Below are 17,679 nucleotides of genomic sequence, written 5' to 3' on the forward strand. Positions count from 1 at the left end.
ACAAAAAAAGTGGGCAGGACACTGATTGGACTCTCATCGCTTTACGCTGCGTTTCCTACCGGTGTTTGGGTTCCGAGCTGTTACTAGGGAGCCATTAACAGCCCTGATAACAGCAACACTAATTAGTACTAATGGACTTGTCACACACACACATACACACAAAGATATCATAAATTCCTTAGAGTACCAATAATATTATGAACTTGTGAAGTTTTCTTATAGATTTTTGGATTTACGTATTACATACATACATGTAGGCACGTATTCCTTCTGCCATAAGCAGTCTGTTTATTTTAAGACACATACTGTATGTAAGCATGGGGGAACAGTGAGTGACAGGTCATTATCACCATCGTCCAGAGAGTCTATCGTCGCCACGGGAGACCAGCTGATGACTTCACCTGAGGGGCCGTTTTCTTTGAATCAGTCAATAAGTCCGTCAATGAATCAGTCAGTTAGTGTGTGTGATTTGTTGTTAACTTAATTCACTCAGAACCAGCAAATGCAATTGTTGCACTGGTAGTCTGAAAATAATTTGAGTAACCTGAAAACCATGAGAATCAGCAAGAAAATGTTTTAGATTACCTTGCATGGTGAGTTTTGTTTTATGTATTTTTTATTGTAAATTAATATTATGAATTTTATTTAGTTTTATATATCTTATGTATATTGTTATCTTAAATCTGTGTGTTAAAGTTGAATAGGCTTTATATTTATTTTACAGTTTGTTGAATGTTCAGAATGACATTGGAAAGCAAGTGAACAATAAAGAGGATATACAACTTATTCTTTCAACTGACTTTCTCCACAACTAGAGTCATTTTTGTAATGATTTAAGATTGTAAGTAACTAGATGATTTGTATGGATCTGTTCAGTAAGGAAGATTTGATGTTGCTCTCAGAGATTAAATATGATTGACTGACTCATAACCCTCACTTATACCCAGATCTTATCTTCTTCAAACATTTTGTCCTCCACTTCATTTAATTTCTGCTTGCTATTTTTTCCATTCGCATTTATAGCTGACACTCACTGACACATATTGGGAGTTTCACCTGAACTTGAATAAAAGAAAAAATGTGTTACGTAAGTCCATTCTTTACCTTGGAAACATCCAGCCATTCTCTATAACCACTCTTTTGGAAGGTCAGGGGCTGGAGCCAATCCCAGAGGTGGGGTACACACTGGACAGGTCCCCAGTCCATCACAGGGCTGTCACATAGAGACAACAAACATTCACACCTACAGGCAATTTATAGATGTTAATTAACCTAACCTGCATGCTTTTGAACAGTGGGGAGGAAGCCGGAGCACCAGGGGAAGACCCACGCAGACATGGGGAGAACCTGCATACGGCACACAGAAAGGCTCTAGCCGGCTGGCGGGTTCAAACCCACAACCTTCCTACTGTGAGGCAACAGTGCTTACCACCCCACCACCGTGCCGCAGCTTCAGAAACAGCAGCTGATAAAACAATCTCAACACAAGGTCCATTTCATTTCAATCATTTAGTCATACGATGGCAGGTGGAGTTCGATTATTTGTCACTGAAACTGCTCAGTTTTCCATTTTACTTTCAGCATTTTTCCTCATCAAGCCTAAAAGGTGAGGTTCAAAGGAAATAACAGTTCTCACCACAAGGTCCAGTTAGTATAGCTGCTTCAAATGCTGATGGATCTTAACTGGGTTTTCGAAGTGTAAAGTCTACTGGGTCACCTGCCCTCTTCTCTTTTGTCCATTTACAAATGAGAACTCCCCTGTTGAGTCAAATTACCACCATTGTGTCAGCAACTCTGCTATATTGGCTCGTACTGTGTGCTCATTTAGGCGCGACAAACACAGGGAACGATGTAATATTGGAAAAAACTAATGTTGTATAAAGTCTGAGTTAATTGGGCAATGTCTCTCAATACTGCTGGGTGTGTAAAAATCAGTTGATTAATCACTGTGGACATTATGTTACGCTATTGATTGTGGCAATGATGTGACATTAAAGCAATAAAGAGTGTACCTTCACTGTGATTAGTGCAACATGAGGCTGGATCAATCTTGAATAATAATAACAATCATCATAATAATAGTCAGCCATGCAGATCCATAGAGACAACAAAAAAAAAGACCGCAAACAACAACAGAGGCAGTTTGAGAACATTTAATATCCACGTAAAATATATATTCCAGTTTATGTAAGAGCAAAACATTCCTGACAAAAAGAAATAAAACGTGTAAAATGTTTCCATTAACATTCCAATGTCTCATATTATTTTAAATGACAATGTTTTAAAAAAGATTACGGATAACATCTCTTGAATTAGACAAATAACTCTAGAAATGTTCAATGTTGAAAGAATGTTTTTTTTTTTATTTATACTCTGTAATGTAACATGCTGGTTATTTGTACTATGAGAACAATACATTTTGCTTCTTGAGTACAAAAATAGGATAAAAATATTCTATGCATTCTCTTTTTTTTGTGGCTGCTGTTTGTGTGTACTCTCTGGTAGCTACTGTATAGTCTGGCTAGTTTAGCAAAGGAACGAAACACAAACTGCAAACCCTGGCCCCGAAAAAATTTAACATTTTATTGACTGCGACTTCTCTGCTGTACTGAATGAGGAAACTTAGTTTGGTTGGTTGACATTTTATACAATATATATATAGCATAACAGTATCTTTGAAATGCATTTTCTTTAATATATTCGGCTGTGAAGTCCAAACAATTACCAGATATATTTAAGAACGCCTTCCTTTGCTGCTTTTTATTGCCTAAATTCTCCCTTTAACTAAACAATTATCTATTTAACCGGATTTACTATCAATAACAAAGTGTTTAAACAATAAATTGTTTTATTATTTTATTATATTATAAGTTGTGTTGTTTGACAGAGGTAATGTTCAAGAACCGTGGCATGAATGCTAAAAAAAAAAGTAATGGCTCTGAGTGCTAAAAGGTTGTCAATGCTTTTTGATGCAATGATGAAAACCCTTTAGTTAAACTGAAACAAGAATCCTGACTGGCATATATGATATCTAAAACTGTCCAATCACATGACTGACAATCTGCCACAAGTAATAAACACAGAAAACACCTCTAAACTAGCTGTCTGTGAGGTAGTGCAGGTAAACAATCTCCTGTACTTTCCTTATTACTTCAAGTCAGGTGGATACCATGTCATTTTGAATTCTTCATCATGATAATAATATTCAGTGACAACATTTAGTGACTGTAACTAAAATACCAATACAGATATTTATCACAGCTAGGGTCTGCTAAAACAAGACAAAAAATCTAAATACCAAGGTATTGTTTTAATAATAAATTTAAAGGAATCTGGATAGTAAAATATACTTAAAATTACTTTAGAAAGTAAACCAACAAGAATTTAATTTAAAATAATTGTAAATTCAAATCCAACAAATTCTGATAACATTTAAACATACTTTACCAAATGTACATAAAACACAACAGGTTTAACATGTTTTATACTTCAGTGAAGTCATTTTCAAGTCAGTTTGAGAATATCCTTCAGCTCTAGTTCTTAGACTAGGAAGACTTGTTTGTTAAAGCCCAGAAGGCTGGCTGGTGTTAGACGACTGAGTCGGAGTAAAGACTGCAGATTATAACAAAACTAAACGAAATTGCTACACTTGGTGAAAAGGAAATAGTGCAGGTTACAACTAAATTCAAACACCTGTGAGATTGCAGCATATTGTCTCCACTGAGTGAACTGGAATATAGGCAACATTGTCCCTTAAATACAGGTAAGGTCAAGACTACATGTTTATGCCACATTTGTGCCAAAAATAGCGGTCCTCAGTCTGAAGAAGTTATTTTTCAGACGAGTCATTGGGAGGAGGGGGGGTTGTGCATTTCTGATACGGAAACAAACATTTATAATTTTTGATAACTGCTTTTTTTGTTTCAACCAGAGAAACTTGGTTTGGATTGAATTGAGCTGGGCTGACTTGCTGTACAGTGCATAGTGAGAGTGATTGCTGTGGGGATTTCGGAGGAGGAAGTGGTACATCCATATTAAGTGTAAGAATGGTCTGGACAAGATGTATGTATAGACAGAGGGTGTGAGGAGTCATCAGTACTTGCTGCTGGAGTCGTTAGCAACGCGGCTGACGTAGGCTTCATAGATGTTGTCCAGGAATGAGCTGTCAGTCTGAAATACACAAGCAACGATGACCATACTATATATATGTATGTGTGTGTGCATGAAGTACACAGCTTAGAATAAAACATAAACACAAGAAATTAACAATGTAATATGATGTGAGGCCCTGGGCATGTAATGTGTCAGTCAGATACTTACCTGGATCAGATGCAGCAGTGTGGCTTGTAACTGGCTTCTGGACAGGATTCTGATCTCCTCCTGCAGCAGGGGTCTGGACAGGGTTGAGGGGGCAGCGCCACTCCCCTGGGCAACTGACAGCCCGCCACTAACCTTTGCTTGAGTGAACACACTGGGAGAGAGGAGCAGGTTGGGGGCCACAGTGGCTGGTATTCGCTGGGGGGAGATGACCTGGACAGACAGGGACAGTTATTAGTACTCCTTATTAGCTGTTTCCAGTCAGTAGAAACAAAGTTCACAATGCTTACCTGAAACTGCAGTGCAGCCTTTTGTCCTGCAGTGGCTGTGGTTTGGTTTGGGACTAAGCCTGCACCTTGACCATGAGTGGGCCCCAGAAATCGAGGAGCCAGTCCTGGACAGAGTCGAGGTGAATCATGGGAAGCCAGGTTTTGCTCTTGCTGGACCAGTTGGAGCTTTTGCAGGAGCTCATGAGGCGACACCACACCAGGCATCTGGGAAGACAGACCTGACAAGAGAGCGTAAGAGCCCCACTGATGAGAATTATTTCTATAATATCTTACACAGATAATACAGGCATCTTGGCAGAGACATTTCAGAATTTAAATAGAGAAATGGATATAGATAGATGCATACATAGTAAAATACCTGTGAGAATATTAAATTAATAGTTAACTGACACAGTTTTGTCAGATTAGAGATATTCAATCAGGCATGTTTTACAGAAATAGTCAATACATTCAATTAGATAATAGATCATTATGGAACGGATTCCAAGACCCGGCAGACACAGACACACAGTATAGTCTGTTCAGCCAAGTTCAGAACAAAGATTTGCAACTATATGAGCTAAAACTTGCAACTACTACAATGCGGCGGTCTGCAAAGTTCTGAAAACCTGCCAGTTTACATCAATGTGAGTGCGTACTGTGGTTAAAATTTAAAAATTCTGTACACAACGGCACAGATTTATGGGCACTTTGACAGAAAATGCTTTTAAAAAGTAGGTTGGAATCTGTGTAATGGTTGACTTAAGTTTGTGTGACACAAAAACTGCAAAGTGACTAAGTTATTTTAAGAAAAGTGATGTCATACCTTGTGGAAGTTGAAAGACTTGGTCATTGGCCACCTGAGATGGCATCAAACCTGTTAAAGCAGCAAAAACATGACTGAAAATGATATGAGGAAGTTTTTTGTACCCTTTATCTATTTATTAGCGATTAATTATTATTCAATACATTCTACTATCAACATCCTCGCTTACTTTTGCCAGAGAAGTGTATATAGTATAACTTATTCACTTGTAACTGCACAGGGTCATACTGCTGGCACATTGATAGCATAAGAGATGTCTCACCTGTTCCCTGTATACCTGAAGCTGACTGACTGTTGTGCTGTGCCTCTGGTTGAGGTTTAGATAGGCTGAAAAACAGCTGCTGGCTTTGTTGCGCTTGGAGGTGGGCACATGACACAGAATCCACCATTATGGGCTGGGAGGGGAGATGGGGGATCTGCTGCAGAGGAGGAGGGTTGGGGCAACACAGTGAAGGAGCAGAGGTGAAGGAGGGAGGAGGTGGCTGGGTTTGGAAAAGTCTCTTGATTGGGTCAGGTTGAAGCTGTTGCTGTTGATGATGATGATGGTGGTGGTGCTGTTGATGATGATGGAACAGATGGTGATGGTGGTGATGCTCCAGTGGCACCCCATTGTCACACAGCCTGTTCTCGGGGGACTCGGACAAGGTCTGAAGCACCCCTCCTCCAGAGACCCCTCTCTGTCCCTGCATGAGCTTCTGGATGGCTGCACAGTGTTGAGGCTGCTGCTGCTGCTGCTGATGCTGTTGGGTGGTAGTGGGACTCGGCAGTAAGCCCACGACAGCGCCATCTTCCCTGACAGTTTGTCCTCCAATCACAGCCCTGAGCCCTCTATCTGAACACTCAGCCATGGTGACGTTCCCTCCCTTGGAGGTCAAACTTCTAGAGTTCACCGTATCCTCATATGTCAACGTGCGGGCTACAGGCGGACGAGTGACTTTTCCCGATGACTGCCCCGCCGAGGGGGCACCCAAAGGAGACATTGGGTCAGGTTTGGATGAGTGTTGATGTTGGGAGCCAAAAAGAGTGGCGAGAGAGAGAGGCCTAGGTTCAGCACCTTCACTGTCCTGAAAGATGCAAACAGAGAGGTTAAGAGAGGCAAGGGGGGCAGTAAGCATGACAAGACACAACTATGATGCAGTTATTTCTGAAGTGGCGAACTGCAAAGGTCTGAATGAATAAAATGGACCAAATACTGTTTGTAATGGCAACAGTTCCTGGTTACTGTTTGTGAGTACCATTTATTTAAACTTTAGCTGATCCCTTGCCTTTGCTCGCTTGCTGTGGACCAGATATGTTCTCTGCCTGTTTGTCAGGGGCTGATCGTCAAGGAAAGACGATGTACTGAATGCAACCCTGGAGCGAAAGAGGAAGTAGGATGTGGGTGTTTCACCTGTGTGTTTGGTTTAACGGGTATTGGTTTGATCAGGTTGGGATTTCCACAAAGAACACTGCTGCCACCAATCTCCTTTGGCTCTGATGTAGACTGCCCCTGAGAGAGACATATTGAAAGAGGGATATAAAAAGAGAGGAAGGAAAATGGGAGACGAAATACAAATGATCAAATAAAATGTGTGTCACAGTTTTCCAGAAGGTAATCATGTCAAACCATCCAAAATATCAATCTCTAAGGTTCTATTTGTTACAGTCTTTGGTTTCCCTACCTTGTCATACTCTGTGCGTGCTTTAGTCAACATCTGGATGATGTCCACTGCCTTTGCATCTCTTTCTCCTCTTCTTCCTCCTCCAACAACTCCTCCTCCTCCTCCTCCTCTGACTACTCCTCCGACTACTCCTCCGACTACTCCTCCGATTACTCCTCCGATTACTCCTCCGACTACACCTCCCCCTCCTGGGGACAACCATCCACCCTGAGACTGAGCCAGGGCCTGCTCCTGCTGGGTCAGACTACACACATACATTTTAGTCCATGAGAGAGAGAATACATACAGCTCAATACAAGGCAAGCAGTAAAGGGACTTTGGTCAGGATAAGACTACCACTTTACTTCACTTGTAATATATGTTAGTCAAAGTAAAAGAAACACATTCGCTCACCTTGGGAGCCAAGCTCATTCAAACAAACACACCATATTTGTCATTTGTTGGCTCTAAGCCCCACAGACACAGATCCACTTATAAACATGTAGCCTCTGTCATGTGCAGACAAATATGAAACAAACTCTCACAGCCACGGTGGCCGTAATTCACTAGTCCCTGTTTGGCAAACCAAATCTCATTTTGAATTTGTTTTCTTTAAGTGGTGTATAGAGTTTGTGGTTACATAAGGACTTACATTTTCATCCTCTGGGCAATGCGTTGACAGTCCTCCTTATCGTAGAACCAAATCCCATGGATAGCCACTGGGGGAGTGAGGATAAGGGGGACAAAAAGGGGGAAAAGAGAGAGAGAAGGGAACTTTTGAACATGTTTCATAAACAGAAATGTAACTCTGGTCTGGAGTAATGCCTCAGTCGAAGCTAAAAATCAACTTAGCCTGTAAAATAATGAAACTGCCTGTTGAGGTGCACCAGCCAGTAAGGTCAGCAGACAACAAAATTAGTTTTCTGACCTGCCATTCCCTTACAATCAAATAAAGGCACAGACATGCTGCCGTACAGCTCTGCTGCTATGACATCAGTGCAGGCCTGACAGACATGTAAACCGTTTATTATTAGTCCTGCTGGGTCTAAACCCAGGGTTTAATATTAGTCATTTCCCAATGGGAACAGAAGCCAGCAGTGCCATTATGGGCCCCAGGAGTCTCCTGAACTACATAAACATGGTCAACAAGGGAGGAAAAAGGCAACACTAACACCCATTTGTTACAAGATTACACTGCAGTAACTAAATAGATAAAAATGCATTACATGATGGCACAGTGACTCATTTTGCCATTTTCATTTGCAGTGACTCCTAAAAGCATATTAAAAGAGATGGCATTGTTGCATACGTATTCAATTCCAGTCAGTGAGGAGAGATTCATGATTTTGCCCAGCAACAAAATTTAGTACCGGTTAATAAAAACAGTGAAGGTCTAAAAAAATGTACAGATCCCACGACCTTTAAACTTCTTTTACTTAACCACTCAAACAAGTCTCTAGGTATCATGTCATTTTTCCAGTACTAGTACCAATGACATACCTGAGTTTTGGTACCAAAAACACCAAAACAATTCTTAATATAAATGTAAGTTTAAGGGATATAATATGATTTAAATCAGAAACTGTCTGATCAAAAAATAAGATGAAAGGATCATCATTCTGATCGAAGGATTTGATGCCAGATTTTGGGGGTTGACATGACAGTGTTGCAAACATATTTCAGTCAGTCCCAAAAAAAGTATTGCGGTTTGATACCAAGCCGTAATCACGACAGCAGGACATCATCGCACACCTCAACACACTTACTGTCTTAAGTGGATCTAGATAAGATAAGGCCAATCTCAAAAAGGAAAAGGGCAAAGCGTTAAAGATATGAAGTAAAGAAAGGAAAAAAAACACTTATGAATGAAACAGAGAGGAAGGATTTAAAGCCAGTCAGAACAGAGCGAGAACAGAAAGTAAAGTGGAGTCTAGTTACCACCACTGTCATATCAAAGACATAGACACACACACACGCACACACATTCCTACACAGCCAGACATGCACAGAAATACACACACTTGGCTACAAATTAGGTTGGACAAGCCACTAAGGTCAGTATGGATGGGGGGGAACAGACAGAGGGAGAGGCAGAGACACATACGTACACACACACACACACACACACACACACACACACACACACACACACACACACACACGTGTACACACACACACACACACACACACACACACACACACACGTGTACACACACACACACACACACACACACACACACACACACACACACACACACACACACACACACACACACACACACACACACACACACAGAGTTCAGTTGAGCCTGGGAAAATCAGCCCTGTACCAAATAAGTAACTGCAGTGGGAGACTGCCTGGTGGAGCCAGAGCCACTTAGTGCTCACTGGGGATGAGACTGTTTGACAGAGACAGAGTCAAAGTCAGAGAGCTGGAAAATTGAGAAAAAAATGAGCGAGACGGATATAAAATAGGAAGAAGCGAGGTGTGTTAGAGAGGAGATTATCAACAAGTCCATCAAGCGGGGAAAGATCTAGTTCTGCAAGCTCCTTAGCTGTCAGGAAACAGAGACTGAGCTTTGTCAGTGAATGTAAGATGTTAAACTGAAGTGAATTGATGAGAGACAGAAAAGGACAAGAACCTGTGGCACTTCAGACACAAGACAGTCTCTTTGACCGGCATGCTCTCCTGCCTCACCCAAACCAAAAGACCAATACAGGAGAAGAAAAGGGTTGGCCCTGATATGCCAAAGGTCTAAGCCTCAACAAGATAGACAAGAGAGTCAGAGAGGGAGCGGGAGAGTGGGAGGAGGACTACAACCAGTAGCACCAATAGAAAAGTGGCTGTGGCCACAAGGTTGAGCTTTCAGGGTGAACGTTAGAGAGAAAAGGGTTCCAGTCAACAACACTGGAGACTAATAGAGAGAGGAAGAAAGGCGGAGGGACATCTACATTGAATAAGTGAAGCAGAGATCCTGAACAAGTGAACTGGACAGCGAACTCCACTGAACCGTCACATAGGCAGATAACTTCATCAGAAGGATGACCAAAAGTGTGAGATCGCTATTAGGAGGGGCCACTAACTGAGAAAATCTAACTTCTGAATATGATGGCATCCCCTTACAGTCTGAACAAGGAGTATAGGAAACTTTGGCAATAATCACTCAGCTGAATTTTGTAGGTGATCCAAGACTAAAGCTGTGTGGTCCTTTTCAAACCCTCTGTGACTACGACAAACCAGCCAAAACAGCGAAGGCACTGCTGCACGTGATGTCTGTTGTAGACTGTAGACAGTAACTCTCTGATGGGACTCCAGTGGGACTTGGATGCATAAGAAGACATTTTAAAATCTTGGAAGCAACACTTCAATCTGTCACTGACTGTTCTAACTACTTGGATCTTGGCTTTTAAAAGAAGACATTTTTTAGTTATATCTGATTTGCACAGCAACATTGCATTTTCCAGGAGGTTTAAATGCTTGAACTGCACTACTGGGACTTCTCAAAGAATACGCTTTGTTGTTTAGCTTTAGCATAGTTAGAAATGCAGACATATTCGTTAGCAGCAGTGTTGATGGATTAGGTGTGCTTTAACTGCAGTATGTGATCAGCTTTGTTGAGAGAGCTCAGTGAATCAGTTATGAGTAACAGTGTTGATATTCTTTTAGCTTAGATATTTAGTTTACTGGAGGTTAGGGGTATGTGCTCTTACAGTAACACACATTCATGATTGGAATTACTGTTGTCTGAGAAGAACCATCACTTCCTTTGTTTGTAGGAATGGAATTCATGACCTTGGAGGAGTAAATATTGAGATTTACAGCTACCGAGACGCTCATCTAAGAGGACATTACTGCTAGTGTTACACTTTTATGACTTCCTCCTGAGGCTTAACTGCAGCCACGTTCATATTGCTCTTTTTGCCACAACTGCTGTGACAGCTGTATGTGCACTACCTGACCTGACTAAAGGGACAACCCAGTGCATCAGTGTATCCTTCATTTCTGAAAAAGGAAAACTGAATCGGAGGAAGCGGCAACTTTTAGCATCACCTTCATTGAACCTTTTGAAGTCGAAATTCAAGGTAGAATCTGAGAAATTACTAGAGACTACTGAGAGACCAGTGGAGTCATGCTGAGAGGCCTGTTTCAGAGGAAACCTAAACATGAGAGACTGGAGGAGGAACCTGAGGTCAGATTTAAAGGCTTGCTGGTGTCAGAGAAAGACCTGGGATATACATACATCCGACCTGGAGGTAAGACTGTCCGTACACCTGATATACAGAACCCCATGTTGGCCACATCCAGTATATGTGGCTATTGGGCTACAGTGCATACAGCATTTAAGGTCACATCCACATTAGTGTAAATGTAATGATAACATAATGATATTTAAAACTTTTTAAGGCCTAAAATTCAGACTTCTTATACTTAAATCCATCAACCTGCTGATAATTTTGTCATTAAGTGATTAATCATTTGGCCTATAAAATGTCAGAAAATAAATAAATGGCAATGGCACTTTTCTAAAGGCCAAGGTGATGTCTTGAAATTGCTATTTTGTTTGACCAACAGTCCAAAACATTCATATTGTGTTTGCTATCACACAAAAACAAAGCTTGAACTAGGTAATATTTGGCATTTATGCCTAAAAATGACTTAAACAATGAACTGATTTTCGAAAGTTTCCTTTGATTAATTATTAGATTATTCTAATAATTTAAATAAAGTTATTCAACACATTTGGGCTCTCGGTCGACAGGAGTATAGAAAAATGAAACCACCCTTCGCAGTGACTTTATCTCTGCTACTATGCAGTACAGTTCAAAATCTGCATGAGTGGGTCAATGGCACAGGAGGACAGATAACAAAGTGCTGCACACAAGTGAAACTGAGAGTACTGTAACATAAACTTTCATAAGCACATTTGTGATTTTTTAAAATCAAATAAGAAATTCACATCAGTTGTTCCCAGTCAAAGTATCTAGTGGATCAGACAAAGTCACCAGCCAAAGATGAAGACAGTAACTGCTGAGGTTAGGGGACCAACTCAATGTGAAGATAATGGGACCACTGAAACACTACTTGGGACTGTAGGTGCTTATGGGAAGGAATGTAAAAAGCCTTCTGTTGGTCCCTCTGTACTAGAACATTTGCCAGACAAATAACAAATAAAGACTGGCTCACACTAAAATTCTCTTCCCTGAATCTTGCCCTGTTCTGTAGTATATCTATCTAGTATATTTTTAGGAGTGCCACTCTGTGCCAACTGCCATTCCAGGAAGTAACGGCAGCACTGAGAGCTACATGTTTGTCTAATGATAAGATTCCACGACCCTTGCGCACAGAGGTTACGAGACAGTGGGACTTGCAGCATTTACTAACAGCCTGGGGCATAAACAGTCTTACAGATCTGTTAGCCAGAGGGGGAAAAAAAGTTCCAGTTTATATAGTTTTCTCTGGAAGAGATTGCTCTATCCCACACATACCCCCATCTGGTAAACACTCTGTCATTGCTGGCTTTCTCTGGGGAGGCTGTGCAATTTTATGTCTCTAAGAGCATCTAAGGTGCGTCTCTCTCTCTCTCTCTCTCTCTTTTATGTGTGTTGTTGGCTGGCTCAACCTTGTTACAGATGAATGCTCAAAAAAATCATCTGCGGTCCAACAATCATAGTAAATCACAGCAGCTGTGGTGATAAAAATCAGTTTGATACTGCCTCTATCCTTATTTGGGCGCTTTATAATCCGTCTTCAATCAGTGTAATCGGCTGGAGCCACTGACTATTAGGTTTGCTATGCAACCACTCACTCTTAACATCGCATAGCCCCTGCCCATATTTCCTTTTTATGAGAGGAAATAGTTATCAACGGAGTTGTGATTACTGATTTTGTTTTTAATTTTCTTTCCTTCCCAAGACATGCGAGTTAGCCATTCACTTGCAATTCAGTCCCCATTACCGATGCTCGGACCACATCTAAAGGCCAGTACTTCCGCAGATCAAATGTAAAAGGTGCTAAGAGGTCGCAGAGGAAAGTTGAAGTCAAACATATTATTTTACTTTGCCTTCAGGATGTTTAATAATGGATATGTTGTTTAAGTGTCAGTAAGAATAATGAAGTACTACAGTAAGGGGATCAAAGCAGGCGTAAGGAATCCACTGGTATCTAAACACAGCATTCCACCTGCCTCTTACTGAGCCTGATGGAGAGTGTGAGGCCACGACAGAGGTCTGTGTGTGTCAGCGATTCCTGAGTGAGTGTGTGTTTATATTATCAGTGACTGTTGTGGTGTATCTAATCTCTCCTGGCTGGTTTTGTAGTGCTGTCAGGCTCTTCTCCCACAGGCACACTCTGCAACGTGTTTGTGTGTGTGTGTGTGTGTGTGTGTCTAAGCCAGATGTAGGTCTCAGAGGGAGACAGGCTGATAGAATTGGAGTCACCACAATACCTCTGCTCCTTATATGGAACTAATGCTTCCCACTGAAATTAACAGCTGAAACGCTACACGCTTTATCAAATTGTTTATCTTTTATCTAAAGATAATTTATTTTAACTTCCTCCCTGTGGCTATAGATACACTTGTCATGTTTAAGTGTGACGTGAATACATTACTGTAAGGTCTAAAGTCACAAAGATATGGTTTCATGTGGATTCTGAGACTGAATTATACACAATTCAGTGTGCATAGCTTACATACATGTAAGAAATCTAGTGTCAGAGTAACACAAAGTGACACAGGAGTCTTTCGAATCAGAGCCAAAACACAACAATGAGAAGCACAATGCAAGCTGTTTTGTCTATTTTAATGTTGTCCCAAATCCCCAATTACCTACATCTGTGTATACACAGGGGGGCAGAATGCTAAGGACTCTGTGCTCTCTCTGTTTGATATTTGTCTTTCTATCCATCTCTTTTCTGGGTAAACTGTTAAATGTGGTCTTGTTTTATTTCTTTCCTGTTTGTCTTGTCTCTATCTTTTAATAACTTTTTCTCATTGTGTCTGGCTGATTCTGATTTACACAGCAGACTTTTCTATTTATTTTGTCTACATGGCTAGTGATGGTATTTTAACATCTATGACTGTACAGTCTGTGATGGTTTGACTCACTCTATTGTTACTGGCCCCTGTATAACTAAGGTTTTTTCACATCTCAAAAAGCTAAGACATATCAATTTGGTGCTATTAATTCTAATTAATTGCAATGATTGTTGCATTAAAATAAATTAGAATGGGGATAAAACTATATTAAATCTCTATGTGCACGCTGTGTTCAACAGGTGGTGAGAACAAGAAGTGTGTATATGTGTATCTGTGCGTCTTTCTCCTTACATCGCGCATTGCGGTAAAGCAGGAAGGGGTGCTGGAGCTGAAAGTCCAGGTCTTTGGTGATCGGCTCTGTCAAGTTCTCCATGTTAAGTCTGTTCATAATGGTGAAACCATGCCTGGGAGATGCCAGTCTGAAATACATGGGGACAAAGCACAAAAAAAAGTCAATCACAACTTAAAACAAGAGGCACTTCAGCTATGTCATGTTGTACCACACTTACCATAATATTACACATAAAAATAATCAAATAAAATCAGTCTATACTGAAGGGAAAGCATCAACTGGTCCCAATTTACTGCATGTTGACTCTCAAGTACGGCTGTAGTCTCAATATGTCTGTTAAAGAGCTTTAAAGGCAGTCTCAACAACTCAGAACTATACTTTAGGTAAAGTCCAACATCAGTTTCATTACCTTGTGTAGATAAAGAGGGTGCCTTCCACCTCTGTCTTTTCCTGAAAAACACACAAAAAAGCTAAGTGATATAACTGACATGACTGGCCCAGATTTCTAAAAGGATTCATCATTTGTGTCACTTTACTTCGGTCAGTGTCTTATTTATCTGCCTAAAGATTAGACTTATGACTGGAACAAACATGATAAAATATATATATATATATATATATATATATATATATATATATTTATTTTAAACAAAAAAAAAAAAAGAAATATATGTGTGAACAAGATCAAGCTGTTGAATTTAACTAGTCAGTCTCCTGATAAACACACAGTGAGAACAAAGTGCTGAAAACTGGTTGTTGCTATAGGGGAAATATGTATCTACAAGTGCTGTCTAGTGGTTAATAGAGAATAAAACTTTTTTTTTTTAAGGAAAATAAAATTTTTCTAACCCTAAATCACCACAGCTGGATTAACAATAGTGTAACGTTAACTTTAGTTGGGGTAAATCTGTCAGTCACAAAGCGCGCCTATCAGGGAGGACGACGAAGCTAGGCTAAGTTAGCACATAACCAAAGTTCAGGCTTACCCACTCATTTGCCCTGTTGTTATAAGTATACAGGGCCACTTGACTGGCCACGTCCACGATGTTGTTGATGTATGGGTCTTGTCGCTGCAGGGCGGCCAGACTTATGTCCAGTCCTTTAGCGGGGAGGAAGCTGCTGCTACCTGCAGAAGTCGCTGTCATTGTTCCCTATGGAGAAGTTAGCTCGCTACCTAGCTTCAGCGGCTAACGAGCCACAGAAAGGTGAGATAAAAGCCAAACCAGCAACACGGTAAAAACGTCGATTAAAAGTGTATTTGCACAGTAACTTGTATGGCAAATTAGGAGTTGTAAATTTAAAAAAATCAAGAGTTATCAAGTTCTAACTGCCATGTCTGAGTTTGTCAACGGCCATGTTTAGGCAGATAGATTGTAAACAACCAGACGTGAGTAGTTGCGCAGCAGGCTTCGTGATTTCAGCCTTATCAATCAACTTGGAAAAATCGATGGATGGGATTTTCAGTATTACGGTAACTTACTTTCTTCGGTTAACGATAATATCAGGAGACCGTGTACAATTCGGTGTCTCAGCTTTATATTTTTATATTAAATCAATACTTACATCTTGGTTGGTTGTAGAATGTTTTTGTTTCTGTTTTATTTTCGTATTTACAGTATTGTACGGGCCAAAATCCTCATGTTTCTGAACACTTAGTGATTGTATGGGAAGATATCCTGATATCCTATCCTGTTTGATTTTGTTGTAACTTGATGTCTCTGTTTACTTCTCTCCGTACAAGTCAACAGCTGATGTGTGTCTCTCGTCTTTCATCTCTGTGTACAGTATATCTGACTGTTGGGCAACACAGACTCTGATGCTGACTGATGTCTCCCAAGTCTCAGTTACATTTCCCATATAATGCACTAGGGGGCATCAAAGGGATGGATAAAACGCAACCATCCCTTACTGCATAGGCTGCAGCTGATCTCAAAGCTCAAACTAGAATGCGTGTGTGTGTGTGTGTGTGTGTGTGTGTGTTTGTAAGTATTACCCAAGGGCTTTGTCTTAATGTTAAGGGAAAGCCCCTCAAAGAGTAGTTACACCGTGTTACACAAACCCCCAATAGAAAAAAAACCAATTTATTTTCACCAAGGTCCATTCCACTGCAAAGAGGAATCACTGATTTTTACACTTTAGGCACAGTGCAGCACACATCTATAGCTTTTATTTCTGTGGTAACTCTCCTGTAATCCTGCATTTGTAAAAAATAAACTGCATGATTTTATTTTAATTATGTGCCTGCAGGTGGTTTTCCAGATATTTGTAAATGGGTGATGAAGGAGTGCACACACAGGCAAGCATCCTCTTCGGAAGAAATGAAGGCACTTTTGATAGTAGTTATAGTTCTGGTTGATACATATTTCACTTTCACCTTCACCAATCCTTCTGTTCCTATATTTTATGTAAAGAAACATATTCCTCTTCTTCCTAATTTTGGATCCAGTACTTTAGCTGCAGTATATAATGCACCAGCTCTATGGTTCAGAAATTCGACATATCCTTCCTGGAATTAATACTCAAGGACAGAGCAGTAACTGATACAGGAACAGGACTTGCAGGACTGTACGTTCCTGAAATCCATATCAGCCATACCCATATCACGCAATATCAGTTGCATCACCTGACAGCGAATCTCCATATTCAACAACACATCCTTTTCAGTTACAAGGGTACTTGAGGAGACGTAGCCACCTCTTCAATTGAACATACATAAGTCCGTTTATTCTGTATGCGTTTGCTAGTAGATTACCTCTTTTATAATCTCTCACAACCACCAATGAAGACTTCATACATGAATGCTCTTTAATCACTAAATTACCACTATTTAGCATTATGTATGAAATATGCACTCCTGCTATCCTCTACAGTGTACAGTCATAGTTGTTTCAGTAATTAGATTTATACTGTGACAGAGACAGCTGGTGTGCATCCATCAACAGTCATGTCAGAGTGTCCTTGAGAAAAACAATGGCCATCCAACTGCTCACTCAGTTTAAGCAGCACTGGTTGAAAAACATCTGCTTTAAGCACTTTAAACAACTTCTCCTCTTAAATGTGAATGAAGCACTTCCAGGTCAGACTATGACACGTCTGCCACTCTATTAACATAAAAATAGCTGCATTGTGATTCAGCATGGGCCTATTTGTCTCTTGGCAAAGTAAGTCTATTACTTTGTCAGTGTGTGTGTGTGTGTGTGTGTGTGTGTGTGTGTGTGTGTGTGTGTGTGTGTGTGTGTTTCAAGCTATATATGTGTATTTGTCAGGGTGGTATCTATCTGTGTGTAAGGGGTGTGTG

General features: G+C 40.5%; 1 protein-coding gene across 1 annotated transcript; it reads right to left on the reverse strand.

Annotated features, from left to right (window-relative positions):
- Nucleotides 1-2,138: 2,138 nt before the first annotated feature.
- Nucleotides 2,139-15,771, reverse strand: dcp1b (decapping mRNA 1B). The gene is made up of 11 exons (XM_051392221.1): nucleotides 15,368-15,771; nucleotides 14,791-14,831; nucleotides 14,381-14,508; nucleotides 7,705-7,771; nucleotides 7,074-7,317; nucleotides 6,803-6,901; nucleotides 5,675-6,476; nucleotides 5,413-5,463; nucleotides 4,608-4,825; nucleotides 4,321-4,530; nucleotides 2,139-4,170 (listed from the first exon to the last, which is right to left on the reverse strand). Exons 1-11 carry the CDS (start codon nucleotides 15,524-15,526, stop codon nucleotides 4,093-4,095), a joined length of 2,097 nt encoding a protein of 698 aa, XP_051248181.1. The 5' UTR covers nucleotides 15,527-15,771; the 3' UTR covers nucleotides 2,139-4,092.
- Nucleotides 15,772-17,679: the final 1,908 nt, after the last annotated feature.

This window comes from Dicentrarchus labrax, unplaced genomic scaffold (genome assembly GCF_905237075.1).
Source record: "Dicentrarchus labrax unplaced genomic scaffold, dlabrax2021, whole genome shotgun sequence".
NCBI classification, from domain to species: domain Eukaryota; kingdom Metazoa; phylum Chordata; class Actinopteri; family Moronidae; genus Dicentrarchus; species Dicentrarchus labrax.